This window comes from Passer domesticus, chromosome 6 (assembly GCF_036417665.1).
Source record: "Passer domesticus isolate bPasDom1 chromosome 6, bPasDom1.hap1, whole genome shotgun sequence".
Classification (NCBI taxonomy): domain Eukaryota; kingdom Metazoa; phylum Chordata; class Aves; order Passeriformes; family Passeridae; genus Passer; species Passer domesticus.
In genome coordinates this window covers 52,676,379-52,704,337 of record NC_087479.1, presented here as the reverse complement: position 1 = coordinate 52,704,337, position 27,959 = coordinate 52,676,379, and the positions used below count along the sequence as shown (strand labels likewise).

General features: G+C 56.5%; 3 protein-coding genes and 1 long non-coding RNA gene across 15 annotated transcripts; 3 read left to right on the top strand and 1 right to left on the bottom strand.

Moving 5' to 3' along the window:
• Positions 1-217: 217 nt before the first annotated feature.
• LOC135303601 (uncharacterized) lies at positions 218-26,837 on the bottom strand. Of its 10 annotated transcripts, none has more exons than XM_064425605.1 (11): positions 24,922-26,835; positions 24,487-24,788; positions 23,710-23,852; positions 22,125-22,327; positions 21,124-21,299; positions 20,946-21,031; positions 20,501-20,645; positions 19,475-19,574; positions 18,593-18,706; positions 17,298-17,364; positions 218-564 (listed from the first exon to the last, which is right to left on the bottom strand). In XM_064425605.1, the coding sequence occupies exons 3-11, from the start codon at positions 23,738-23,740 to the stop codon at positions 416-418; spliced, it is 1,071 nt and encodes a 356-aa protein (XP_064281675.1). In that variant the 5' UTR covers positions 23,741-23,852; positions 24,487-24,788; positions 24,922-26,835; the 3' UTR covers positions 218-415. The 10 variants fall into 10 exon arrangements, with proteins under 10 accessions (XP_064281675.1, XP_064281672.1, XP_064281674.1 ...); XM_064425602.1 differs by having other exon boundaries at positions 20,946-21,034; positions 24,922-26,833; XM_064425604.1 differs by having other exon boundaries at positions 20,946-21,034; positions 25,747-26,833.
• Positions 945-8,425, top strand: RAD51 (RAD51 recombinase). Its single transcript, XM_064425613.1, has 10 exons — positions 945-1,013; positions 1,852-1,961; positions 2,355-2,492; positions 2,893-3,010; positions 3,548-3,639; positions 4,319-4,413; positions 5,268-5,381; positions 5,706-5,835; positions 7,051-7,172; positions 7,439-8,425. The coding sequence occupies exons 2-10, from the start codon at positions 1,875-1,877 to the stop codon at positions 7,560-7,562; spliced, it is 1,020 nt and encodes a 339-aa protein (XP_064281683.1). The 5' UTR covers positions 945-1,013; positions 1,852-1,874; the 3' UTR covers positions 7,563-8,425.
• On the top strand, positions 13,550-19,475 carry LOC135303605 (uncharacterized). Of its 3 annotated transcripts, XR_010365063.1 has the most exons (4): positions 13,550-13,686; positions 13,796-14,351; positions 14,439-14,573; positions 17,278-18,769. It is a non-coding gene; the product is annotated as an uncharacterized LOC135303605 (long non-coding RNA). The 3 variants fall into 3 exon arrangements; XR_010365061.1 differs by having other exon boundaries at positions 13,606-14,351; positions 17,278-18,780; XR_010365062.1 differs by lacking the exon at positions 13,550-13,686 and adding an exon at positions 18,945-19,475 and having other exon boundaries at positions 14,284-14,573; positions 17,278-18,052.
• On the top strand, positions 26,238-27,911 carry TBX10 (T-box transcription factor 10). The gene is made up of 5 exons (XM_064422692.1): positions 26,238-26,292; positions 26,470-26,674; positions 26,748-27,087; positions 27,178-27,333; positions 27,402-27,911. The coding sequence occupies exons 1-5, from the start codon at positions 26,238-26,240 to the stop codon at positions 27,471-27,473; spliced, it is 828 nt and encodes a 275-aa protein (XP_064278762.1). The 3' UTR covers positions 27,474-27,911.
• The last annotated feature ends 48 nt before the right edge of the window (positions 27,912-27,959 follow it).

Sequence of the window (27,959 nt, the reverse complement as noted above, 5' to 3'; positions counted from 1 at the left end):
TTCACAAGAATTTATTGTATCTTAATTAGGAAGACAGCACCCAAATAATTCCCAACTCAGGTACTGTACCTGGAACTGGGAATTTCCCCAGGCCCTTCTCTGTGCATCACTAACTTGCAGAGTGCTGTGGCACCTCTCTTTTTTTGGTCTTTTTTGGCTGGTTTTCTTTTCTTTCAGTGGATTTGCACACTGAACCATCAATAACTAAAGACTCGAGTGAGTTTTTGTGGAGTTTATTACATTGCTCTAAACATTGAATCAAAGCAGCAGGTAAAGCCACACATTTGTAGTAGGAAGAGGAGCTCGGGCAGAAATTATTCCATTATCCAGCTTTAAAAAATCATGGAACTATTCACTTCCATGTGCCAGGAATCAGCAGCTCCACTCTGCAAGGCCTCAAGGCAAAGGGATTCCATCAGAGCCAAGGGCTGGAGCTTCCAGTGCGGAATTGCAGCCTCTGCTCCAGATGTGTCTCCACCTGCAGCTGCTCGTTCTTGGCTTCTGAGGAATTGTCACTGCTCAGGAATTGCAGGGGCCGCTGGACTGATGGGGCACGGGCTTGTGCTTCAAGAGGGAAAAGAAAAGAGAGGAAATAAGAGAAGGAAAATAAGAGAAGATAACGGCAAGGAGAGAGAAGCAAAAGGAGAAGAGAAAAAAGGAAAATAGGGGGGAAAGAAAAGGGAAAGCAGGCGGGGGAAGAGAAAAGGAAAGGGGGGAAAGAGAAAAGAAGGGCAAAAAGGGGAGAGAGAGAAGGGAAAGAAAAACGGGAAAAGGAAACAAAAAGGAAGACAAGGAAGAGAGAGGAAGGAAAGGGGGTGAGAAAGGAAGGCCGCGGTGCCCCGGGGCTGCTGCCCGTGACCCCGTTCCCGTTCCCCGTTTCCGTTCCCCGTTCCCGTTCCCATTCCCGTTCCCGCGCTCCCCTTTAAGGCGCCGCCGGGGGCGGGGCGGCGCCTGCGCGGAGCGGTCACGTGAGGCGGCGGCGGGAGCGCCCGAACGGCCGGAGCGGGGCCGCGGTGAGGGACGGGAGCGGGAGCGGGAGCGGGCACGGCACCGGCACCGGGCACGGGGTGGGATGGGCTGAGGCGGGCGGGACGGGCCTCTCGGGGCTCCCCGGGGCGGCAGCGGGCGCGGGAGGCTGAGGGCGCGGTTGGCGGAGCGGTGGGAAGGCCGTCAGCTGTGGGGAGCCGCGAGCGGGCGAAGCGAAGGGCTGGAGCCGAGCCCTTCAGGAGGGGACACGGCGTGGGCAGCGCGGGGAGCTCCGCACCGCCGTGCCGGTGCTGGTACCTGCTGGGCGGGCCCCCGGGAAAGCCGGGATCGGGGAATGCCGGAATGGCCATTCCATTCCACCCCCTGCCAGGGGCAGGGACACCTCCCACTATCCCAGCTTGCTCCAAGCCCTGGCCTCGGTCACTTCCAGGGATCCAGGCACAGCCACGGCTTCTCTGTGCCAAAGCCTCAGCACACTCACAGGGAAGAATTTCCTCCCAGTGTCCAATGTAAACTTCCCCTCTGTCAGTTTGAATCCATTCCCACTTGTCCTGTCATTATTATATCCAAGTTGTGTGTTATATCCCAGGAGTGTGCATCCCCTTGTGTCCTTCAGTTTCCCATGGCAGCTCCTGCCATCCTGCTCAGCAATCCCAGGCGTGGTGCAGATCCTCTGCAGGGTCTTCCAGCCCTTCCCGAGGTGTCTGTGGCAGCCCCAGGGGCAAGCTCTGGGGCACAGCCCAGCCCCAACATCAGGGGCCAGTTCAGAGGGCTTTTCCAGCTTTAAGAACTCCATGATTCTGGTGTGTGTGACCACATAACTTGTTGCTAAAAGGGAGCACTGAAATGTCTGGTTCCTTCCAGGGCTGTGCTGGGCCCTCGCTGCCATGGCCATGCAGATGCAGCTCGAGGCCAGTGCAGACACCTCAGCAGAGGAGGAGAGCTTTGGGCCACAGCTCATATCCAGGTTGGAGGTAGGTGAGGAGTTACCCCTGAAGGAAGTTTTCCATAGATGCACTCACTGCTCTTTTTCCTAGAATGGAATCCTGTGGTGGTTTGGGTTGCAAGGAACCTTAAAAGCTCATCCCATTCCATCCCCTTTCACTATCCCAGCTTGCTCCCAGCCCCCTGAGCATTTCCAGCCTCTCTACCAGGGCCTCACCACCTCGCCAGGGAAGAATTCCTTACTAATATCCAACCTCAACCTTCTTCTTTAAAAGCAAGGTGACACTGAAAACTCTGTTGCTAAATTCTTACTTGTATTCTGTTAAAAACAAAAACAAAAACAAACAAACAAAAAACTCAGAAATACCCAAAAACACCAGCAGGTGTCATCTTTCCTCTCTCCCTCTGTGCCTCTCTCCCAGCAATGTGGCATAAATGCCAACGATGTGAAGAAGCTGGAAGAAGCTGGATTTCACACAGTGGAGGCCGTGGCTTATGCACCAAAGAAGGAGCTGCTGAACATTAAAGGCATCAGCGAAGCCAAAGCTGACAAAATCTTGGTAAGGAAGTCCTGGAACTTTGACCCAAGATATTCCACAGGTTTATTTCTGCTGGCTGAAAGTGTTGTGGTGAGTTTGGAAGGTGTCCAAAGGGCAGCAAGGGTGATTAGAGGTGTGACATGACTTGTGATGGGAAAAGGCAAAACGCACCAGGACAGGACTGAACTGAACAGGGGAGGACAAGGGGAGGATGTTTCCATAAAAAAACCACAAAAAGTGATGTTGGAGCTTTTTCTTGGAGCAGAATTTCTGTTCTGTTCAGAGGTACCAACAGGTGCAAGGTCTGTGAAATGTGCTTGGAATGATACAGGCACCTCTCCACAAGGCAGGAAATATTAATTACTGGGGGATTAACGAGTGGCATTACTCCCCTGGCACTGCTCCCTTGGCTTTTCCTCAGGCTGAGGCTGCCAAACTGGTTCCCATGGGCTTCACCACGGCCACAGAATTCCACCAGCGGCGGTCGGAGATCATCCAGATCACCACTGGCTCCAAGGAGCTGGATAAGCTGCTCCAAGGTCAGCATTCCATTATTTCTCTTTCCTGCTTAACCTCAGTTATTGGGGTGGGGTTTTCCCACGAGTGGGATCCTTGTACAGAATCATGTAAGGCAAGTCCTGGCTGGATAAAAAAGCCTCTAGGACTGCTCTTGAATAATTGCTTTTATTTTAGAAGCTGCAGAAATAGCTTTTAGTCCTTTTAGTCATGAGGCAAGACCCAGAGCTGTCCATTTTTGGATGTTTCTGGTTTGTTTAAGTCTGTGATGTGTTTAGGGAAAACAAAACCAGGCATCACCATCTCCCCATTCCTCTGGTAATCTAAAAGTGAAAACAAGTAAATTCAGCTGATAAATCACCCATGAGCTTTTTAACCACAGCATGAACAAACCTCATGATGACATACAATTTTCCTTCTTAGTTTTGTAACCTTCAGCCAAATTGAGTGTTTACTGAGTCTCTGTAAATGTAATATTTTATATGTGAGCTAGATCTGCATGTGACCTTTTGATTTTTATTTTTATTAATAATAATTAATTATGGTTCTTTTCCCTTCAGGAGGAATAGAAACAGGGTCCATAACAGAATTATTCGGGGAATTCCGTACTGGGAAGACGCAGCTGTGTCACACCCTGGCCGTCACCTGTCAGGTGGGGGGCTCACCTCCTTACACTCCAATATTCAGGCCCCGCAGCCTTGGGATATTTGCTAATTTGGGCACTTCCTTTTACTTTCCAAGTGTTTATTGCTGTCTAGAGGTTTCTATTCCCTAAAATATTAGAGGCTTGGACTTAATTTGATCATTCAGTTGACTCCCTAAACTTCCCAGCTCAAAGGTGAGAAAGCACATGTCATCTTGTGTAGTGTCATGGAATGCTGGAATGGTTTTGGTGGGAAGGGACCTTAAAGCCCCTCCAGTTCTGTGGGCAGAGACACCTTCCTCTATCCCTGCTTGCTCCAAGCCCCATCCAGCCTTGCCTTGCACACTTCCAGGGATCATGGGGCAGCCACACTTCTCTGGGCAACCTGTGCCAGGGTCTCAGCACCCTCCCAGGGAAGAATTTCTTCCCAGTATCTCATTTATCCATGCCCTGTGTTAGTGGGAGGCCATTCCCCCTCATCCTGGCACTCCAGGGTGACAGGTACTACTAAAGGAAGGTGTCAGCAGCGATGGGGACCAGGGATCTTCCACTTTTCCCAGCTAAATGGGGCTTTAATCCCAACAGCTTGGGATGTTATTTGTCGTATGAGCTCGGTGAGGGCACGTGGCAATACCTGCCGTATTTATGGATGCTTTGTTGCCTGTTCATCCCTTTCCTTCTCCTTTAGCTCCCCATAGACCGCGGCGGCGGCGAGGGCAAAGCCATGTACATCGACACGGAGGGGACCTTCCGTCCTGAGCGGCTCCTGGCCGTGGCTGAAAGGTCTGTGGCTGGGAGGCAGGAATAGAGGGACTCACAGCTCAGCTGGAAAATGTTTTCCACAGGTCCTGGGGGTTGATTTGGCAGGTGTTCCATTTGGGAAGCTCTGGTGTTGCTATTCCTCTCCTGTCCCTGCTGCTGTCTCCCCAGAGCTCTCAAGTCATTGTCCCTTGGTACAGGTGATTTCCCTGTCTTGTGCTGCTGGAAGGGACTGGGAGCTTCCCAAGCAGCTGGGGACAGGACTGGCTGGATCCTGTTTGCTCTTTCTGAAGGGAATTTGACCTAATCCTGCTGGCTTCTCCTGCCTCTAGGACTGCTCCCATGTTCCTTATCACCAGGGAATACTTGGCAGCCAAGCGAAGGACAGGAAGTGAAATGATGTTTGCAGCAGGCACAGGTGTGTCTGTGCTGGCCATATACACAGTGTCCTTGGAATCAGGGAATTGTTCAGGCTGGAGGAGCCCTGGGAGACCCCCATGCCCAGCTGTTCCCCTGGTGCTGCCAAGGCCACCACTGTCCCATGTCCCCAAGTGCCACATCCACACGGCTTTAGATCCCTCGAGGCATGGAGCCTCCACCACTGTCCTGGGCAGCCTGTGCCAGGCTTGGACAGCCTTTCCTCTAAGAGACTTCCCAATATCCAGCCTAAACCTCCCCTGGTATCACGTGAGGCCATTTCCTCTTATCCATTTCAAATGGTTCCAATATTCCTTTCTCTTTTCATCACCACAGGCTGCATTTTTTCCATCTCTGGGGATGTGGGTTTTTCTTCCAGTCTTTTGGCAAAGCTCCTGGCTAACTGCTATGGATGAAGTTGTCACTCAAGGTTCATCCCTTTGTTTTCCCTGGTTTTGCAGGTATGGCCTGTCTGGCAGTGATGTCCTGGACAACGTGGCCTACGCTCGGGGCTTTAACACCGACCACCAGACCCAGCTGCTGTACCAGGCCTCGGCCATGATGGCTGAGTCACGGTAATTACACTGACTTCATGGATTTTGTTCCCACGTGGGATCAGCCTTTGGCTTCTCCAGGGAGCCAGTTTGCTCCATGGGCAGTCAGCTGTCAGCAGCACGTCTTGCTGCTGGAATTCTGGGTGCCAGCAACTGGCTCCAGCTGCTGTGGCTGCACAAACACTGGGAATTCATGGTTCCTCAGTGCCAGCCTGAGGAGCAAGTTGGAAGCTCAGTTTACAAGTGTGGCTAGAAACAGCGCTGATGATTTCCAAGCTGCCAGGAGAGCTGTGCAGGCAGCTTGGGGTTGGAAGTGAGACTTAGAGGCTGCCTGTCCCTTGCCAGGTACGCGCTGCTGATCGTGGACAGCGCCACGGCCCTGTACCGCACGGATTACTCGGGAAGGGGGGAGCTCTCTGCCAGGCAGATGCACCTGGCCAGGTTCCTGCGGATGCTGCTGCGCCTGGCGGACGAGGTGAGCTCCCACTGGGCTTTATGTCATGGCTTGATGCTGGCCAAACACCAGGCACCCATGAAATCTGCTCGCTCACGCTCCTCTACAACTGGACAGAGGAGAGAAATTGTAATGAAGGGTTTGTGAGTTGAGGTAAGGACTGGGAGAAAACACTCATCAGTTACCAGTGAGGGAAAAACAGGCTCAACTTAGAGATTTGAAGTGACTTCATTGCTAGCAAAATCAGAGCAGGATAATGAGAAGTAAAATAAGCTCTTTAAAAAACACCTTACCCCCACACTCCCTCCTTCCCAGCTCTAACTCCTGTGCCAGTGGCACAGTGAGATGGGAATGGGGGTTTGGTCAGTTCATCCACCCAAGGCTTCTCCCACTGCTGAGGGAGCAAAGTCCTTCCCCTGCTGCACCATGGGGTCCCTTCCATAGGAGACAGTTCTCTAGGAGCTTCTCTGATGTGGCTCCATCCCACAAGCAGCTGGACAGGCTGCTCCAGTCTGGAAGCAGGGCCCCTTTCCACTGGCTCTCCCACTGGATCACAGCCTCCTCCAGGCATCCACCTGCTCCAGCATGGGGCTCCTCTGCAGGCTGCAGGTGGATCTCTATCCCCTGTGGATCCCCACGGGCTGCAGGGAGGATCATGGTCCTCACCATGCCCTGCAGAGGAATCTCAGCTCTGGCACCTGGAGTGCCTCCTCCCCCTCCTTCTTCACTGCCCTTGGTGTCTGCATCTTGTTCTCCTCATATGCTCACTCCTGCTCTTCCCTAGCTGGAATTGAAGCTGCACCACAAGTTTTGTTTTGATTTCTTCTTAAATCTGTTATCACACTGGTGATAACAATTATCACAGTGGGGTAATTACCACCATTTCTGATTGGCCCAGCCTTGACCAGGAGCATGTCCCTCTGGGAGCCAACCTGGAATTGGCTCTGCCAGACATGGTGGAAGCTTCCAGCAGCTTCTCACAGAAGCCACCTCTGTGCCCCCCCACTACCAAATCCTGGCTGTGGAAACCCAATAGTATTGCCAAAGTAAAACTTACTGGTTTTCTTACAAACCCCAGCGATTTGGTCCCAAGGGCTTTGTCTCCACCTCTGCTCCCGTTGGTTTGGAGAGGCTGGATCCCACACTTATGGACACCAGGAGTGCCCCTGTGTCCTTTTCCCTGCTTTTCTGTTCTGATTGTGGGAAATAACTGGGTTTGGGTTGTTTCTCCTGCAGTTCGGCGTGGCCGTGGTCATCACGAACCAGGTGGTGGCACAGGTGGACGGAGCTGCCATGTTTGCTGCAGATCCCAAAAAGCCCATCGGAGGCAATATCATTGCTCATGCTTCCACCACCAGGTGAGACAAGAGATGGTCATATCCCAGGAGCCTGGGCTGGGAATGTTTTATGGAATTGGCTGAGTAGTTTTTACTTCTGGGGTTTCCAGTCTGTCCATGGCAGGCCCAGCCTGTGCTTCAGCTCAGCACCACTCTGGGCCCTCAGTCCGCAGGGAAATGAACGTCCCGGGCAGTTCCTACAGCTCTGTTTGCTCCTTTCTGGAGTAGGATGATTTTCTGGGAGTAGCCTGTCCATCCTGGCCTGTTTCCTTCCCTCTCCCTGTCAGGCTGTACCTGCGGAAAGGCCGAGGCGAGACCAGGATCTGTAAAATCTACGACTCTCCGTGCCTGCCCGAGGCTGAGGCCATGTTTGCTATCAACGCCGACGGAGTGGGAGATGCTAAAGACTGAAAACTCCTTTTCTTCCCCTGGTCCCAAGACTGTGTGTGTGAGAGGCTCCTTTCCTGGTGGCACCTTAGGGACACTTCCCCAGGAAGCTGTGGCGGGAAGCGTCGGGACACGCCGAGCTCGGCCGCAGCTGTTGGGAGAGATGGAAGAGTCTCCCTCGGGCTGCGGGCACAGGTGAGGCCCCTGTGCTTCCTCAGCAGCATTCCCAGAGGAACAAACCCTGCGTGGTTCCTTCCCTGGATCCCACCGTGGACACGGTGCAGCAGAACCTTGGTGGCCACAGCTGGAACTCGGTGGATTGGGAGCAAAGCTGAAGGGTTTGGCACTAAGAGAAGCAGTGCCTGATAAACAAAGGCAGAGTGGGATTCCACACCCGGGATTTGGGATTGGTGATGGTCCCAATCCCTCATCTTTCTGTTCATTTTCTTTTGGATGCTGCAGCCTGCTGGGCTGGGGGAGCTGTTCCTTTGCATTTCGTTTTCTGTATTCTGTTAATTCTCTGTGGAAATCTGCTTTTAATAAAAAGGCTCCTGAGGACATTGATGATGTCCCAGGTTCCTGGGATTCCCAGGTGTGTGTTCAGACCAAGGATTGTTCTGGCTGGCAGAAGCTGCACCAATCTCCCAGGAATCTCAGTCTGGGTTTGTCTTTTCTCTCAAATCTTCTTGGTTTGGGGGTGCAGTGCAGCCCTGCCCTGTGCATCTCCTAGAAGAGTTTTGGGGTTAAAAAGGTTCTTTCCTATCCTGCAGTTTTTCTCTAGAACTTTATTAAAAAGAATAATGTGTTGATGTGATCTTAATTGGTTCATTTGCATTGGTTAATTAAAGTGGATCATTGAGAAGGGGCTTGAGCACCCCTTGGCTGGAGCTGGCAGTTCTTCTTTATTGTCTCTTCATCCTTTGAATTTATTTTAATTATTCCTTAAGCAATTACTGCAATGAAGATCCACAGTGAGGAGAACAGCATTGCTGCCCTGCTGGATCGGGAAATCCAAGTGCAATTCCTTGGAGAGATTGAGGGGATGGGGAGCTGAGCCTCAGGCTGGGTTTTGGCAGCAGGAATTGGTGAGGAGGGGAGAGGGGAGATCCCCCAGAATTGGTTAAAGCCAATTCTGCTGGGTTTGGGTGCTCCCACCCCAAAAAAGGATCCTGGTTAAAGGGGCTTGAGGAAGCAGCGGGATGTGCTGGAGCCCCAAGCCTGGCCAGGGATGGTGGGCAGTGCCAGGTTCACAGGGACACTACGGAGGGGCTGTGCTGGGATCCCCAAATTCCAGCCAGGAGTGCTGGGAAGTGTCAGCTCCATGGGGACACTGTAGAAGGGCTGTGCTGGGATCCCCAAATTCCAGCCAGCAGTGCTGGGAAGTGTCAGCTCCATGGGGACACTGTAGAAGGGCTGTGCTGGGATCCCCAAATTCCAGCCAGGAGTGCTGGGTGCTGCCAGACCTTTGGGACACTGCCTGATCCAGAGAGATTCCCCATTATGTTCTCTCGTGCTCGGCACCTGGCATTTCACTGGAGTCCCACGGGCTGGATGTCCCATGCGAACAGCTGGGATCGCAGCCGCTCCCACAGAAGCCAGCCCGGGAGAGGAAATGAGCTGCTCCACAGATGGATTTTTCCCGACGTGTTTTAATTTAAAGCAGAACACTGCCCGCCCCTCCCACCCTGCCTTCACCCTATTGTCTTTATTTCTGGGGCATCTCTGTGAGACTCATCTGACTGCGCTGGACAGGAAAATTCCGAACGGATTCCTGCGGCGCCGCGGGACGGGCGGGGCTTGGAGCGTTCCGGATCCCGGCGGGGCCGCGGCCGGAGCGGGAGCGGCAGCGCCGGGCTCGGCCCCAGCGCCCGGCCCGGAGCGGCTCCTCCGGCCCCGGGACCGAGCGGACACGGGCGGGACCCGGACACGAAACCCCGGTGCCAGCGCCGGGAACGGCCCCGGCTCGGCCCGGCCCCGGCCGCGGTTCGGCAATGCCCGGGTTCGGCTCGGCCCGGGTTCGGCTCGGCCCGGGTTCGGCAATGCCCGGGTTCGGCAATGCCCGGGTTCGGCAATGCCCGGGTTCGGCAATGCCCGGGTTCGGCTCGGCCCGGGTTCGGCAATGCCCGGGTTCGGCTGTGAGGGGCGGGCCCGGCCCAGGTCAGAGGGGCGGAGCATGGGGCGGGGCCGGACGCCATGGGGCGGGGCCCGGGACTGCTCCGGGGGCGGGGCCAGAGCTCCGGGGGGCGGAGCCAGGGGCGGATCCAGAGGCGGGGCAGGGGCTCCGAGGGGCGGGGCTCGGGGCGGGGCCGGGCCCGGCTCAGGTGCGCGGGGCAAACTCGGCTCAGGTGCGCGGGGCCCCAGCGCGGCTGCGCGGGGCGGGGCCGAGGTGATTTAAAGCCCGGAAATCGCCTCCGCCGCCATTTGCTCACTGCGAGCTCGGTGCGGGCGGCGGCTCCGTGTCCGCGCTCCCCAGGAGCGGCGCGGGACATTCGGCCTCCCCTCCTGTCCCCCTCTACCCCTCCTTCCTCCTCCCCGTGCTCCCCTGCTTTTTCTCTCTTTCCCCCTCTTCCCTCTGTCCCCCAAACCCCCCCCACTCCGTCCTCTCCTGTCCCTACCCCGTTAATTCCTTCTATTCCCCCTCTCTCCCTCCTGTGTCCACGTTTCTTTTTCCTTTCCTTTCCTTTCCTTTCCTTTCCTTTCCTTTCCTTTCCTTTCCTTTCCTTTCCTTTCCTTTCCTTTCCTTTCCTTTCCTTTCCTTTCCTTTCCTTTCCTTTCCTTTCCTTTCCTTTCCTTTCCTCCCGCTTTCATCCGCACCCCGATCCCCTCTTCCTACCCCTCCTCCCTCTCTCCTGTCTCCCCGTCCTCTGTCCCCTCTGGTTCATTGCCCGCAGCCGCGGGGCTCGGGGCGCCGGAGAATAAAGCCCGGAGGGCCGGAGCCCGGCGCCCCCGCCGTCCCTGGAGCCCCCACACGGGGCCGGGCCCGCTCGGCGGGTCCCCCCACACCGGTCCAACACAGCGCCCGACAGCGCCGGGGCTCCGGCTGTCCCGACATCACACTGGGGGTCCCCGGGGAGGGGGGATCGGGGGGCGGGGGTGGGGGGGTCAGGCAGGGCCCCCTCCTGAGGAGGGGGCCCGGGGGGGGAGGGGGGTGGGTTAGGAGGGGTGGGTTAGGGAGGGAGGGAGGGCCCCCTCCGGAGGAGGGGGTCCCTGGGAGGGGGCTGGGGGGGCCCCCTCCGGAGGGGGGGGGTCCGGGGCAGGGGGGCGGGGCGGAGGGGGCACTCCCCCCTGCAGGCCCCGCCCCCCGCTCGGGACCCCCTCCCCCGGACGGGGCTGCCCCGGCCCCTCCCCGGGACCCCCTGCTCCGGACCGGGGCCCGGGGAGGGAGGGGGGGCAGGACGGGAGGGGCCGTTTGTCTGTCCGGCGGTCTCTATGTGCGCTCACGCCGCAGAGTGACGTGACCCCCTCTGCTTCCCCCCCACCCCGCCCGCCCCCCCTCCCTCCCGGGCCCCGGTCCGGAGCAGGGGGTCCCGGGGAGGGGCCGGGGCAGCCCCGTCCGGGGGAGGGTCTCCGGAGCAGGGGGCGGGGCCTGCAGGGGGGAGTGCCCCTCCGCCCCGCCCCCTGCCCCGGACCCCCCCCCTCCGGAGGGGGCCCCCCCAGCCCCTCCCAGGGACCCCCTCCTCCGGAGGGGGCCCTCCCTCCCTCCCCGCCCCCCCTAACCCACCCCCCTCCCCCCCGGGCCCCCTCCTCAGGAGGGGGCCCTGCCTGACCCCCCCACCCCCGCCCCCCGATCCCCCCTCCCCGGGGACCCCCAGTGTGATGTCGGGACAGCCGGAGCCCCGGCGCTGTCGGGCGCTGTGTTGGACCGGTGTGGGGGGACCCGCCGAGCGGGCCCGGCCCCGTGTGGGGGCTCCAGGGACGGCGGGGGCGCCGGGCTCCGGCCCTCCGGGCTTTATTCTCCGGCGCCCCGAGCCCCGCGGCTGCAGGCAATGAACCAGAGGGGACAGAGGACGGGAATAGGGGGACAGAGGGAGGGTCGGGTGGGTCAAGGACGGAGGGCAGGTCGGGGGGTCGGGGTGGGCAGGGGAGCAGGGAGGGACGGGGGCAGGACGGGCGGGGGATGGAGGACGAGGATGGAGGACAGGTGGGGGGTGAAGGTGAAGAGGAAAGAGGAGGAATAGGGGAAGGCAGAGGGGAAAGAAGGGTGAAGGAAGCAGGGTGAAGATTCGGGGCAGGTGGGGAGGAACCGGGGCAAGAGGAGCAGGGTGAGGAGGCAGGTGGGAGCCGGGGTGGGGGGGAAGGGAGCGTGGAGGAAGGAGCGGGAGGGTACAGGGGCAGGGCAGGGCTGGGGTGGGTGCGGGGATGGGAAGGGTCGGGGGCACCGGCCCAGGGGGGAGGGAGGGGAGGGCTAGGGGGGAGAGGGAGGGGGGGGGGTAGGGGGGGGGGAGGGTGTAGGGGGTGGGGGAGGGGAGGAAGGGAGGGAGAGAGGAAAGGTATAAGAGGAAAAGAGGAAAAAAAAAGCGTAAAGGAAAAGAAATAAATAGAGAAATATGGAACCGGGCGCGAACGCAACTTTCCCCTCCGAGCGCCGAGGGGCAAATGGCTCCTGAGGCGATTCCCCGCGCTTAAATACCCTTGGCCCCGCCCCGCGCAGGCGCTCTGGGCCCCGACACCTGAGCCGGCCCCGCCCCTCACACCTGAGCCGGCCCCGCCCCTCACACCTGAGCCGGCCCCGCCCCTCACACCTGAGCCGGCCCCGCCCCTCACACCTGAGCCGGCCCCGCCCCTCACACCTGAGCCGGCCCCGCCCCTCACACCTGAGCCGGCCCCGCCCCGCCCGCGCCCGTAAATCCCGGCGGATCCGCGCCCGCGCCGCTTTCTGCGCTGGATGCTCATCCCGGGACCGGCGGGGCCGTCGCTCGGGGCGCTGTGCGGAGCCCCGGACCGGGGGCTGCTCCCGGCGCTGCGCGGAGCTCGAGGCGCTGCGGTGGGACCGGGAACGGGACCCGGGCCTGGGGATGCGGGTCCGGGTCCCGCCGGTGTCTGCGGGGGATCCCGGGCTGAGCCGCTTCTCCCTCGCCGGGCGGGCTGCGGGTCGCGGGGCCGCCGAAGCGCGGCGGGATTGGGGCTGGGACCGGGATCGGGGTCACCGCGAGCGGGAGGAGCCGCTCCGGGACGGGCGCGGACCGAGCCCGGCGCTGCCGCTCCCGCTTGGAGCGCGGGGCTGCGGGCGGGTCCCGCTGCGGCCCCGGGGAGCCGGGCTGTGCTGATGCCGGGCCCGGCAGGAGCGCGGCGCTCTCCCGGGGCAGGCGCTGGATGGCGGCTGGAAGCGGGCGGGGCGCGGGTTCCGACCGCTCCGTTCCGGGGTCCCCGCTCCGTTCCGGGGTCCCCGCTCCGTTCCGGGGTCCCCGCTCCGTTCCCCGGGCCCCGCTCCGTTCCCCGGGCCCCCGCTCCGTTCCCGGGCCCCCGCTCCGTTCCCGGGCCCCCGCTCCGTTCCCGGGCCCCGCTCCGTTCCCGGGCCCCCGCTCCGTTCCCGGGCCCCGCTCCGTTCCCGGGCCCCCGCTCCGTTCCCGGGCCCCGCTCCGTTCCCGGGCCCCGCTCCGTTCCCGGCCCCGCTCCGTTCCCGGGCCCCGCTCCGTTCCCGGGCCCCGCTCCGTTCCCGGCCCCGCTCCGTTCCCGCCGCTCCCTCAGCGCCGCCCGCGGGGCGCCCCCTGGCGGAGCCCCCTCAGCCCCGGCGCCCCCAAGGCCGCCGCAGCCCCTGCGCTGGGGCTCGCTTCATCCGACAGCTGCCAGGTGAGGTCTGGTGTTCTCCCTCCTCTCCCCACTTTCCCTGCGACTCACACTCTCCAATGCAAAACCCTCTTGGTTTGAAAAGCCAGTGGAAACTGTTTATTCTTTATTTCCAGAGCACAGGATGCCCTGCGTTGGAAAGAGCCGCGAGGATCATCAAGTGATGATAAATGACTGGCCCACGTGGGCATTAAACTCGGAATCCTGGCCTTCTCAGCACCCTGCTCTCAGCGTCACCAGGAAGGTCCTGCCTGGGATGGGAATGGCTGCTACCAGCAAGGAAATTCCTATACAAATTAACAAATTTTCTGCTAATGTTGCTTTAAGCAGCAGCCTCTGGAATGGCTCTAGGGCAGAACTGGTTGGTATCTGAAGTGACAGCACAAAACTCTTCCCACAATCCTGCTTTCCTGCCCTTTGCAGCATTTCCCTGATGGCGGTAAAGGTGCTTGTGCCGTGTCCCTTTCCAGGCAGGAAGGAGCCAGACCAGCCGTGTTCCCGTGCAGTGCCAGCGCTGTCCCGCCGGCAGAGGGGCGTTTCCTGCAGGTGAGCGCTCCCAGCCCGGAGTCCCGCTGGGGCTGAGCCCGGGGCTGCTCGGAGCCCTGGGGACTCCTGCTCCCTGCCAGGAACGGTCCCGGTGCTCCCTCGGTGTGTCCCAGCGGGAACGCGGGGCGGGAGGAGGAGCCCCGGGCGGGGCCCGGCCCCTCTCTCCTCGGTGGCACCGGGAGGAGCTGTGCCCCAGGCTCTGCCCGCGGCGGGCAGCGTGCCAGGCGCGTCCCGGGACGGGCGCCGGGATGCCCGGGCAGCGCCGGGATGGACACGGATCCAGGGCTGCCCGCGGCTCTCGGCCAGGGGCTGCTCTGAACGGGCCCCGGAGATGCTGCAGCCCGGGCAGAGCCCGCTGACATCCCAAAACCACCCGAGGAACGGCTGGCAGGGCCGGGAGCGCCGGCACGTGGGGGCTGCAGAGGAGCTCCGACAGCAATTCCCGGTGCCCGCCCCCTGGAGCTGCCACACGGCCACCAGGTATGTCCCAGCCACCCCAGTCCCTTCCCTTCCAGCCTGGGGACAGCCTCCATCAGCGGCCTTAAAGCCAAGGAATTTCCCTCACAGAAATTCCATCCCGAGCAGTGCCCTCGAGATGCCTTAAAATGCAAGGTTGGCGTTAGGTGAAGTTTTGTTTGGATGAAGTTTGGAGTTTTCCAGGGAGCCAGCTGGAGCTGCAGAACGGATGGGAAGCTCCCACAGGTGGGTCCCACTGCAGGTGCCCTGGGGGCAGGGCTGTGCATCCCTTTCCTCAGGGAAAAGAGCTCCCAGAGGCGCTCCCGAGGCTCTGGAAGGAGCTCAGCTCTGCAGGGAGAGATGTCCTGCCCGGGCACAGGGGCTGCCCCAGCACGGCCGGGAGCGCCCGGCACCGCCCTCTGCTGCTCCCAAACATCCGCTGGAGCCGCGCAGGGCGGGGAGGCCCCTGGATCCCAGGGAGCTCTGTCCAGTGCCCTGGGACAGGGCTGGGGCTGGGTGAACAGCAAAGGGTTAAAAACAGCAAATGCTGTGGAATATCAGCCTGGCCTTGTCCTGATCCCGCTGAGCTCCCTGGAACCTCTGCTGGCTCCTGGCACCGCTGCTGTTAAATATTCAATAGGCAGTGCTGTGTGGGAATATCCGTGCTGCATGAGGCACTGGGAGGTTATTCCAGCAGGAATTCAGGGCTACAGCTCTCATTCATCTAAACGGCAAAGCTGAACCCCAGATCTGGGCACCACACAGGGAACAATCTTGGTGCTGCCCTGGCAGCCAAAGCCCTGGGCTGGGAAATTTCAGCAGCCAAATGGATGGAATTATCTAACTCCCACTAACCAGCATTTTGTTCTCTATATATTACCTATTATAAAAACCAAAAGCCACACAGGTTTTGTCTGTCTCATCCACTAAATGTTCATGCTGTCCCCCACAAATTATATCAGATATTTTCTCAAACACACTTCCACAGCTCATTTCAAGTTTTACCCCCAAGGTCTTCCCTACATGTCTACTACTAGTTATCTCGTTTTTACCTCAAAACAGTATTTCTCTATCCTGGAGAAAATATCAATTTCTACACCAAAAATTTTCATTACCTGTCCACAAGTGATTACCTCAGTTTACCTCATGATGATCATTCTCTTCCCTGGGGAATATTTCACATTTCCCCACAAATGTTCCCTGTCCCCTTCTGATTTCCTCACTTTTTACAAGAAAGCATTCTTTCTCTACTCTCAAGATGACCACAAGATTTACCCTAAAAATTTTCCCTACCTGTCCACTCCCTATTACCCCATTTCCACATCAGTATTTTCATTCTTTACCCTCCAGATGCTTTCAGTTTTTACCCCCCAGTAATTCCCCTACCTGTCCATAACTGATTATCTCAGTTTACCCCATCAAGTGCATCCTCTCTGCTACAGATCACCTCACATTTTACCCCTGAAACTTTCCCCACCTCTCCACCTCTGAGTATCTCATTTTTACCTCAATATATTCTTTTTCTACCATGGAGATTCCCTCAAGTTTTACCCCTCAAATTTACCCACCTGTCCACAGCAAGTTTACCTCAGGATGTTCCTGCTCTTCCCAAAAGATAAGCTCACATTTTACCCCCTCAATTTTCCCTACCTGCCCAGTACTGATTACCTCCTTTTTACCTCAAAATATTAATTCTTTCACCCACAGATTACCTCAGATTTTATTATCAAAAAGCCTCTTTTATCCCCTGTATACTACCTAGGTTTTAAAACCAAAACCACACAAGTTAGGTCTGTCTTATCCCCAAATTCTATCCCCTACACATCACATCAGTTTTCCTCAAAAACATTTCTTCTTACATATTAGCTCAGGGTTTGCCCCCCAAATTCTCCCTAGCTGGTCCACTCCTGATCACCTCTTTTCTACCTCAATGTGTTTATTCTCTGCCCTACAAATCTTCCCAAGTTTTACCCCCAAATTTTTTTTGCCTACCCCCAGCGACTGCCTCAGTTTATGTCTCCCCCTTGAGATTTACTCCAGTTTTACTCCCAAAATTTTCCTTACCTGTCCCCAATTCATTACCTCATTTACCTTAAAATATTTCTTCTCAACCTTTAGATTATTTCATTTTTCCTCTACCTGTCCACTACTGATTCCCTCATTTTCCCATCACTATATTTTCTACCATGTAGCTTCTCTCATGATTTACCCCCTAATTTTCCATCTGTCTACTACTGATGATGACATTTTTACCTCAAAATGTTCTTTCTCTGCCCTACAGATTACTTAATATTATTTTTGCCTTTCAAAGTTTCCCCATCTGCCCACAACTGATTCCCTCACATTACCTCAGTTTGTTCATGCTCTCCTCTAGAGACATCTCAGCTGTAGCCCCCAGATTTTCCCCACATGCTCAGTACTCATCACCTCATTTTTCCCTCAAAGTGTTCATTCTCTACTCTTGGGATTTTGTCAACTTTTGTCTCCAAAATTTTTCTTACTTAAAAATGAGTCCCTCAATTTTACTCCAATATGTTCATTCTGTCCCCTACAGATTACATTGACTTTTATCCCCAAATTTTCCTTCCAGTAAAATATTGATAAACTCTTTTCTACTCCAGAAATTTGCATTCTCTCCCCTAAACATCACCTCAGCTTTTCCCTCAAAATGCCACCTTGCTCCCCTTGACATCCCCTCACATTTTCCTACAAAAACAGTTCTTGTGTCCCCTCTCAACTGCCCCAGGCTTCCAGCTAAAAATGTCACCTCTGTCCCCTCTGAGTTATCCCAGGTTTCCCCAGTTAGGAGCTGCTCCAGTCAGGAATTCAGGAGGGCAAATGACAGCAGGGAACAGCTGTAAATTCCAAGGCAGAAAGAGAAGACCTACCAGCAAAGAGGAAAGGTTTCAGAAAACATTTCTGCAATTAATAATTATTTCCAATTCCCCAGTGAGAAGAACATGAACTCACAACCACCAAGGCCTGGCAGTTCCCTGCAGCGAGAGCTCAGTGCACATCCAGGAGGCAATTCCAGCATCTGAAAGGAAGAGAGCAAGAAGAAAAGGGTGATTTCTTTTGTTTCAAAGCTATTTCAAGTTCTCAGACCCAAACCAACCTTTGCCCTTGATTTTAGCCGGGTGAATCCTGAGCAGTGGGCACAGGTCCTGTCACTCATGCTGAGGGGAGTGATGCTTTCTGGGGAAATGAGCTGATTTCCAAAGTTCACTGCCTGCCCCCTGCCTGGTTTGCACAGGAGAAAACCTCACCCATGAAGGGATTTTGCTCCATCCAATCCCATCTGCCCAGGCTGTTCCTGAGGATGGTGCCAGGCTGGGGCAGCACAGGCAGATGCAGCTCTCAGCTCTCTGCTCCAAACACAGCTCTGGGCTCCCCTGCAAACTCCTCTGCCATGAGGTTTTCTCCAGCAGAAATCAAGGAATGGCTCACAGCAGCTGGAGGTTATCACAGAGGGAAGTAAAGGATAAATATTCCTGTAAGAGCCTTTGGGAGCTGCTGGGCTGAATGGGGAAGGGGACATTCACTCCCTGCAGGGCAAATGCACAACAGCCTCCAACACAAAGCCAGACTGCCAGGAGGGGTCTGAAAGCACCACTTGGACAAACCCCACTGTCATTCTTCCTTCCAGGGACTTCTGCAATCAAAGCCTGAAGCTGAGGAGCCCAAAAGCTCTGGAGTCTGCTCTGGAACAAAAGGATACTCCAGGGGTGAGGCCCATTCCCAGCAAACACTCCCAGCACAGCAGAGGCACCACTGGAGCTCGGGCTGGGGCTGGGAAGGGCTGCAGGAGGACACAGCCCCCAGGGGGTGGCAGTGGCAGTGACACAGCAAATTCCCACAGTCTGATGGCAGCACAGGGAGACCAAGGCCAGCAATGGCCACGGGAGCTGCAGGTTTGATTCTGCTCCCTGCGCTGCCCCATCCCAGCAGGAAATCCCCAGGGAGACAGAAACTCCCAGGGTGCACAAAATGCAGCATCTGTGCCCTGCTCCTGCTGCACCTCAGCGTGGGGGGCCAGCCCCAGGGCAAACACTGAGCTGCCCTGGAGCAGCCCCAGACACTGCCCCAGCTCTCAGCTCCCCCTGCCCCGGGGCTGCCCCACATTCCTGACAAGGAGCCCCAGGCCCTTGGGACAGGGCTCTCTCTGTCTCAGGTGCTGGGGGCTGCAGGGACCAGGGCAAGGACAGCCTGAGCCCAGGGCAGATCCCTCTGGGTTTGTGACACTCTGGGCACAGCTGGGGACTCACCTCACACCCTGGGCAGGACCAGGGGCCCTCCAGTGCAGCTGGAGCCCGTTGGGTTTGGCTGCTCAAACACCAAAGCTGGGCAAAGGTGGGATGAGTTAAGTGGTTTTTCCTGTCCTGAAAGAGAGGAGAAAATGGAAATCAGGTCCACTCTGGAAGTCAAAGGCCCCTGGCTTTCCTACTTCTGTTCTCATTGCTCACTGTGGGGTTCTATTCATAAAAAATGGGAGTTGACACCAAATAAAAGTGCCCCTTGTCAGCTCTTTATTCCCTACTATTTTTATACATAAAAATGATGCTCATTTTTTCTTGTTGCATTCTTTGCCTAAATTTAACAGAACCATTTTCATTCCAGACCCCACTTGTGAGTTCCTGAATCCTTTGCCATTGGACTTTGGACAAAGGAAGAGAGGGATCTGTTCCACACGGGTGTCATCCAACAGGGCACAGCCCCTGTGCCAACCCCAGCCTGGCAGAGCACGCTGCCTCACTCCCCCACTCTGGGTCCTGGCTCCACTCCAGTCTGAGTTTTCCCCCATTTTCCATGCCTGGAAACAGGAAATTGTCCTGGTCAGGGTGTAAGAACTTAAACTGCACATGGATCTGGGGGCAGTGCCTGGATTCCAGCAGGGAATTCATGGTGTAACAATAAAAACTATTCCAGGGAGCAGCACTGACAAGGTTGGGAGCTGCTGCTTCACCACACGGTGTCAGCAACAGAGAGAAAACACAAAACCTGTATCCAAAAACAGGGATAAAATGATTCCTCCTGCTTTTAGTGGGAGCAGGGCTAATTCTGCCCTGGAGTGACAAAGAACTTTTCCCTGAGACCCCTCAAAAAGCCAAAGTGCAGCAGGAAAGGAAGGAAAGGCAGCTCTGCCTCACCTGCTGGGCACAGCACAGGTCCTGCTGCTCCTGGGCTCTGGGAATGTGTCCGGAGCCAAAAGCACCTTCCCAGGCTGGAGGGGCTTTCCTAAAGCACCACCTGTGGGAGCAAAGGGCTGTGCAAGACTTGGAGTGGGAATTTACAATAGTAATATTACTGGGAGAGAGCAGCAATGGAAGCAACAATAATTCCAAGGGCTCAGGGAGGAAGCTGAGCTTCAAACGAGGTTTGAGCGAGGCAGCATCTCCTGGGCTCTCTGGAGCACAGCTCCAGGGCTGGGATTCCAGGAGCAAACTCCCACTGCCCAGTCCCTGGATTTGCCTCCTGCCAGCACTGGGCACCTTGGGCCTGCTTGGCTCGGGTGCTCCAGTGCTGCTGCCTCGAGGGATTGGGAAAATGGGCATGAAACCCCTTCCCACAGGGCTGGCCCCGAGCTCTGGCTGGGGAAAGCACTGGGCACCTCTGGCACTTCAATGAAATCAGTTTCCATTATTCTGGAGATGCACGGAATAAACCCAGGGCACACAAACAAACCCTTCTCCATCAGCACAGCCCCAGGGAATACACAATCATTCCTAGGCCTGGTCAAACAAAGCAGCAGCCAGTTTTTGGGGAGACACTCCATACTCCTGTCTCCCTCCCTGGCTGTAAAACACTTGCAGGGACTTTGGAGTTCATACAAACTTGTCAGGATTTGGATAATTCATTTAAATTCCATTAATACACTAACAAACTTGCAGTGTCCTAAAGGCACCTCCACTCACACTTTAATTTTAAGCCCTCTACCAGCGATGAATTTGGATGTTCTTTTGTTAGGAACACCCCACCTCTGCTTCTCTAGGCAGCTCCATGTGGGAGATAAAATAAATGTGGACAAGAGTTTGGAATGTAGCTTCCAAGTCAAGTTCTCTGCTAGGAAATGACTCCAGCTCTAAGAAGCTCCTGTGACACAGATCATCAGAGGAACATCTTGAAAAGAAACGCGCAGCCCACAGCAGCCAGAACAATCCCGTTTCTGATTTTACCTGGTCTCCAGGGGCTCTGCCAGAGCTCCCACCAGCCGTTCCCGTTCCCATTCCTGTTCCCATTCCCAGACAAGCCCGGGCAGCGCTATGGAAAGCACTGGCAATGTCCATGAGGCCGAGGAGCCCGCTTCAGACGTGTTCTTTGCTGCAGAACCAGAAAGCAAGAGTTGAGACGCGCTTTGCGCTCCCTCCCGAACCAAACTGGATCCCAGAACCATATTCCCGGCGATCCAGAGCTCCCGGCTCCCCTCAGGCCCGGGCGCTCCCGGGGAGCGGCGCCTGCAGTGCCGGGCGCGCCCACACGGCGGCAGCACCGGCACACAACGGGGAGCGCCCCGCGCCGCCCCCGGCACGGCGGGACTGCGCATGCGCACTGCCCTCAGGGCCGTACCGCGCGCCGCGGGAACCGGGGATTTTTGGGGAGCTAAAGAGGGAAATACCGCACCAGGACAGAGCGTCGGGAAATTGCAGGGCTTCCTCTTAGCGCTCCTCCAACCAGTCGTGCATGGAGGTCCACGATCTTCCCAGTACCTGCTGGAAAAATGAAATTTTTCCCTCTTTTCTGAGTGCTCCCAGCCCAGGCTGAGCACTTGAGGAATAAATACAATAAATACAATAAATACCTGCTCCCCGTGTCCCAGGCAGAGCTTGTGTCGGTGAAAGCCTTAGGAATAAGAGCTGGGCTTTGTCTCACCTCACTGTGCTCCAGCTGTGATTCTTCATTTAGAGATAAAAAGATAAATTCAGGCTGCGTCTTGCTGCTCACCAGGGAGAGATCAACAGCTCCTAAAATCCCACTCTGCGACAGATAGAATAAACAAACATTGATTTTCCTCCTGGATACCATTAATCATGGCTTGACAGAATTACACCAGAGAGTAAAACCAGGGTAGGCACCACAGGCTCCTGACAAATAGATCCAAACTTAAAAATCATCATTATTGGATAAAGCTTGGCTGAAGGGCTGAGTCATCCCCAGAACCTGACATCCCGTTTCAGATGTCCCTGAAGCCCTGTGTCTGCTCTCCTGGCGCTCTAATGAGGATTTAGAGCTGCTTTTCATCACCCACGAGGAGATGCCGGAGGCAAGGGGACGCCGGGACGGTGCTGGAGATGTCACAGATAATGAAAATCGAGCGGTCTGGGGGCTGAGCCCTCCCCGGGGCAGCCTCCACCTGCCTGGATCTGGGAATCTGCCCCTGTCAGAGAACCGACTGCAATGTTTTGATTAATCCCAGTTCAGCCTCGCTTCTTCTTCCTCAGCAAACCTTTGCTTGGTGGGAGGGTACAAGACACAGAATGGAAATGAATTCAGTGAAAAAGCAGGAATTGGATTTCATCCCTGCTGGGAGGCTGGTGCCTGGTCTGTGCTCGGTGTGGGATACTCATCCCTGTCCTCTGGGGTGAGGATCTCCACTGTGGCACCTGCTTTCCTACTGAAATTCCACAAGATCCCTGTGCAGGGCAGCAGAGGACCTTCCAGCAGGCTGTACTGGGATTCACCAGGATCAGCCTGGCCCCCTGGCCTTGGGCACTGCCAGGGATCCAGGGCAGCCACAGCTGCTCCGGGCACCCTGTGCCACCACCCTCCCAGATTTCTTCCCTGTACCCAACACAAACATACCTGGAGGAAGATTGTGGCTCCCCTTTCCTCCCAGGTGCAGCTGGAGCAGGTTTTCATGTCCTGTGACATCTCAGGTAGAATTAGATGGATCAACATGCTCGAGGTAGCCCAGAAGAGGATGTGCCGTGTCCCAGGGAGACCCACACAGAACCCTGGAATGGTTTGGGAACTGGTTACTTTGGAAGCAGCTCCTTGAGAGGGGACTGCACTGACAAATAAACACAATTAGTTAAATAAATTCAATCTGTTTCAAAAAGTTAAATGGAAACTTGAGGATTAATTTCCTACTTCTATATATATATATAACATATATAATTTTTATTATTTTACATATTATTAAATTTATATGAAATAACTTCAATACATGATTTTAATATATAAAGAAAATGTTTATATATAATTTCTTAATATATATAAAGCATTTTTTTCTTAGAAATACGTAATTGTATCTCTACAAATTTATCTCTTGGAATATGTAACTGATCTATAGGCATCGCATGGAATTAAAAAGAATTGATGCAGGAAATCAAGATCCAGGAGCTGGGAGACAGCCCAGGATTTGGAGAAGTGTTCCAACTGCAAACTGGGATAAAGGGAAAACCCTTCAGGAACTCTCCTGCTGCAAATTATTTTTACACTTCCTGGTGATGATTGTAGTCTGAATTTAAGCCCTTGAGGCTCAAACTGACTCCTGTGCCCGGAGTGTGCCTGCTCTGAATAAATCCCACATCTCCCACGTGACTGTGTCACCCCGCCACCCTTCACCACCAGGCAGCAAGTGGAGAAATCCATGCCATTTTTCCATAAAAAATGTTTCAAATAGATCAGATGAGTCAAAGCCCCCAGACACATTGTTGTCTCCATCAGGGGACCCTGTAGTGACTCATTCAGAGCCTGCAAGGAGAGAGGATGAGTCCTGGGCTGAGATGACTCAAGTCCTGAAGCCTGGAAGCAGGAATAATCAGAAAACTGCAGCTGGGGTGGAAAATCAGCCTTGCCTGGGTGGAAAGAGACACACTGGAGAGGAGATGGTGAGAGACAACACCAGGAGGTTTGGAGGCATTGAAGGAGCCGGGTGCACACAGAATTATGGAATCCTGGAATGGGTTGGGTTGGAAGGGATCTAAAGCTGCTCTCGTTCCACCCCTGCCATGGGCAGGACCTTCCACTATCCCAGGCTGCTCCAAGCCCCATCCAGCCTGGCCTTGGACACTGCCATTTGTCCCTGGAAGAAATGCCATTTTGTGGGGGGGAGGGAGATGTTCTTATTTAGGGACAAATAAACACAATGACAAATACAACAACATCCATAACATAACAATAATGCCTTAATTTTCCACGTTAATTACTGTTGCATCAAATTGACAACGGACACCGTTGAAGTGATTTCAAATCAATTTGGGTCAATTAAAATGAGACCAGCATTCCTGATTGCAAGTTCACCCATGTGCAGCTTCAAGGGAAAAGCACCCCCCTCCTAGTGCAATTTATGAGGGATTTACCATTCCCATCCAGCAAGAAATTGTCCCAGAACCACTTGAAGTTCCACCTTTTAGTTAATGGCAGCTTGAGTGAAGATACTCACAGGTCCTTGAGCTGAAGTCCCCAAGCCCCATCGGTCTCTCCAGAACCAGGAAGTTTTTCCTGTTCCACTCTCTAACGTGGCTGGAAGATTTTAACTTTTACACCTTCCCCACATGAGCAGTTGCCAAAGGGTCTCTGAAGCACCTGAAACCAGAATGAGCCTTCCCCAGAGGCCTTGGGATCCATCCTGGGGTTTTAGGGCTGGGATCCCCACGGCACATTGGAATGGATGCTCACAGAGACGGAGCGAAGCCGCTCACGTGCACAGGGGTGTCAGCAGGAGTGAAACAAAATCAAACTGGTTTGTTGGAGACTCGAGTTTGAAAGATTTTTAAAATTCCTCTCTATTTCTATATTACCTTTTAATTATACGTAATTATATTTGTATAATATAGATTTTATCCATTATACATGGGAGGGGAAAATACATTAAGTAATGGACATATTAAAGGAAATTATTGCTTTATCTTAGCAATTATCCATTTTCTTTTGTACTACACATTCCCTAGAGCAAATGGAACCTGGAATTGTTTGGATTGGAAGGGATCTTAAAGACCATCCAGCTCCCCTGCTATGGGCATGGACACTTTTTACTAGACCAGGGTGCTCCAAGCTCTGGCCAATGCAGCCTTGGACACTTCCAGGGTATAACTTCACCTGCTAAAATTCTCTTCCTCTTCTCTCAACCAGGGTTTTAAAAACTCAAGAAAAAAATTTAAGAATTAATAAATAAAATAAATAAAGAGCCAACTGCTGCTCAAGAGCTGCCCACTCTTACCTAACAGACAGGTGTGGTGTGTTTCTGGTTCAGAAATGAGTGTTGTCACTCCCTGCCTTCTCACTTCCCTCTTGACCCCACCGTGCCGGCTGCTCACTGCGCCCTGGGAAACAGGGCCAGTTCCTCTTCTCCCCTCACTGCCCCCACCAGCAGCTTTCACTTCCCCATTCCAGCTGAGTCAGAGGCTCATTGCAGGGAGTCATCTGACTGTGTGCCAACACTCGCCTCCTGCTCCATCTTGGTGGCCACCACAACCTCCACAGCTCTGTCCAGCCTTCCCTGCTGTCTGGGGCAGTTATTCCCTGTGAGAAAGGAAAACAGTGAATCTTTTTTTAAGTTTTTTTCTGGCTGCTGTTTGCCCATTTGGGACCAAAAAAGCTCATTTTGAAAAGCCATTTTGTACCACGTGCTTCAACACGGATTCAGGAGACCCACCTGCAGTCATCTTCACCAGCGAGAGAATCCTGGAACAGCTCGGATTGGAAAGGACCTTAAAGCTCATCCAGTTCCACGCAGGAGCTGTGGATGAGCCTTGGCAGGAGCGATCCTGCCTGGGGCTGAGCCCCCTCCGTGCTCCTGCCAGCTCTGCCTCTCTCACACCTCCTCATCCGGCTGGACGTCGCCCCGCAGCCGAGGCCGGCTGACAGCAGGAGATGGATGGGGCTGAGCCGGCCCCGCGGGGCACGGACACGTGTGGGGGACACAGGGAACTGGGGAGGGGGCTCCTCCCTGCTTCACATCAGTCCTGGCCCTGGTTCCAAACGCAGGAGCTGCCCCACAGTGCCCGGGGACACGCGGTCCCCTCTGTGTTACAATCTTCAAGTGCCAAACCCGAGGCTGGACAGAAGGCTGAGCCCAGCTGGAGAAAATGTCCAGCCCTGTGCAAAGCAGGGAGGGAGTTCAAGCCAGTGCTGCCGTCACTGGGACACCAACTGGTACAGAAAAGCCATCAGCATCCCCACAAGGACATCCCGGGTCCTCCAGACCCTCTCCCAGAGCCTCAGCATCGCTCATCCCTGTAGAATACACTCCATGGTGAGCTATGAGACAGTGTCCATGGCCCCAGTGCAGTTTGAAGGGGAGCAGGGGGGCTCTGGAGTAACCCCTCTGCTTTTCCTGGTGAATGCCCCATCCCGGTGTCCGTCACCTCCCACAAAGAGCCCTCAGCCCTGCGGCGCCTGCTTGTCCCCATCCATCTCCTGCTGTCACTGCACAAGGGGCACAGGGGCTCCCAGGCACCAGGGCAGAGACTGGACCCACCTTGGGGGGAGTTTCAGGAGGGGGCAGCTCGTTCCTGCCTCCGGAGCTGCAGAGGCTCTGCTGGAGCAGTGGATCTTTGCCAGTCCCTCAACACCTCACCGTGGCTTTCAATATCAGGTGGTGACGGCTGCGTTCCGAGAGGGGCTTTGCCTGGGGGAGCCCCCACCTCCCCCCGCTCAGATCTGTGATATGAAGGGACAAGAAGACCCCCAGAAAGATGTCCCTGCCCAGCCCGGGGCATCCCAAGCCCTGTTTGGGGACTGGTGGTGGTCCCAGCAGTGCCACCGCTCGCCTCCCGTCCATCATCACCGCGTCAAGGCGCGAAGGCAGGCTGGGGAAGGGGGCCGTGCTCCAGCCCCCAAGGACCACCTCGGCTCCAGCCCCCGCCTCTCCATCCCCGAGCTGGGGCATAAAACCCCCGGCATGCTGCAGGGACACTGCAGAGCCGGCGCTGCACTGGGAGGGGGCTTTGGCAGGGTCCCACTGCCACCATGCCGGGGAACGGAGCCACGGACACCTCCTGTCCTCCCACCACACCCATGGCAGGTAAAACCCACCCGTGACAACACCCCTGCACCCAGTGGTGGGGTCCTGTGGGATTTTGGGGTGGGGATGGGGATAAAACCCCACGTGGTGGGGGAGAGGAGACCCTGATCTGCCACCATCTCCATGGAGGAGGGTGTGATGGGGTGGCCCTGCACGGGGTCTGCTCCCCCTGACCAGCATCCCTTCAACCCTCTGCAGCCTTCCTGGGGGGCCCGGGTGAGGGGTCTCCGTGCACCCCTGGCCTCGGGTGGGCTGGCGAGGGGCCGGGGGCCAGCGGCAAGAACCGGCACGTGTGCCACGCCGCGGCACGGCTGGAGATGGGCAGCCTCTGGGAGGAGTTCAACCGCCTGGGCACCGAGATGATCGTCACCAAGGCAGGCAGGTGGGAACCGGAGTGGCCTGGGGGGCTGCAAAGGTGGGGGGGACACCCCCTTCCCACCCCCCTCTCTGCGCAGGAGGATGTTCCCCACCTTTCAGGTGAAGCTTTCGGGGTTGGATCCGTTGGCCGACTACGTCCTGCTCATGGATTTCATCCCGCTGGACGACAAGAGATACAGGTGGGGATGGGGCAGCGGGGGCAGGGGACCAGAGCTGGGGGTGCTGAGCCCCTCCCTGCCCTGCAGATACGCCTTCCACAGCTCCTCCTGGCTGGCGGCGGGCCGGGCCGAGCCGGCGGCTCCTGGCCGCGTCCACTTCCACCCCGACTCCCCGGCCAAGGGCGCCCAGTGGATGCGGCAGATCGTGTCCTTCGACAAGCTCAAGCTGACCAACAACCTCCTGGACGACAACGGCCACGTGAGGACCCGGCTGTGGGCTGGGTGATGGGGGAGACACAGAGCATCCCTGCCCGGGGGGGTCCTGCCACCTCCTCTTTCCCACCCCCAGATCATCCTCAACTCCATGCACCGCTACCAGCCCCGCTTCCACGTCGTGTTTGTGGACCCGCGGCGCGACAGCGAGCGCTTCGCCCACCAGAACTTCAAGTCCTTCAGCTTCCCCGAGACCCAGTTCATGGCAGTGACAGCCTACCAGAACCACCGGGTGAGCACCAGCCAGACGGAAACCGGGGCACCCTGCCAGGCACTGCCTGACCCCGCTCCCCTCCGCAGATCACCCAGCTGAAGATCGCCAGCAACCCCTTTGCCAAGGGATTTCGGGACGGCGACCCCGAGCCGTGGTAAGGCACGCCTGGATGTTACCCCCACACCACGGCAAGGGTGTCGAGGCACCTCCCTGAGCCCCCATCCCACGTCTCTTGCAGGTGTGGGGTGCCAGCAGGGTCCCTGCTGGGGGCGATGCCCCGCGCCCAGGCCGCCCCACTGGCCCCCCGCCCCGAGAAGCAGGAGAAAGGTAGGGGGGCTGCGGGGGGGGCTGAGCCCCTGCTGCTGCCTCTGCCCCCTGCAGGGGCTCCTCGCAGCCATGGGGCTCTGGCTGCTGCCCCCCAACAGCCAGCAGCACCCCCCAGTTTCTCCGAGCTCCCTGCACCCACCTTCCAGCCGCTCAGCTGCCCCCCTGGGGTCTATGTGGGAGCCAAACCCCGCAGCCTGCCCTACCCTCTGCCTGCCTTCCCCCAGCTCAGCTCCTACGGCCCCACCTCAGCCCCCACCTTTGGCTACGGCCAGCAGTGATGGGGCACCCCCAAGCACCCCCTACCCAAGCAATGGCAA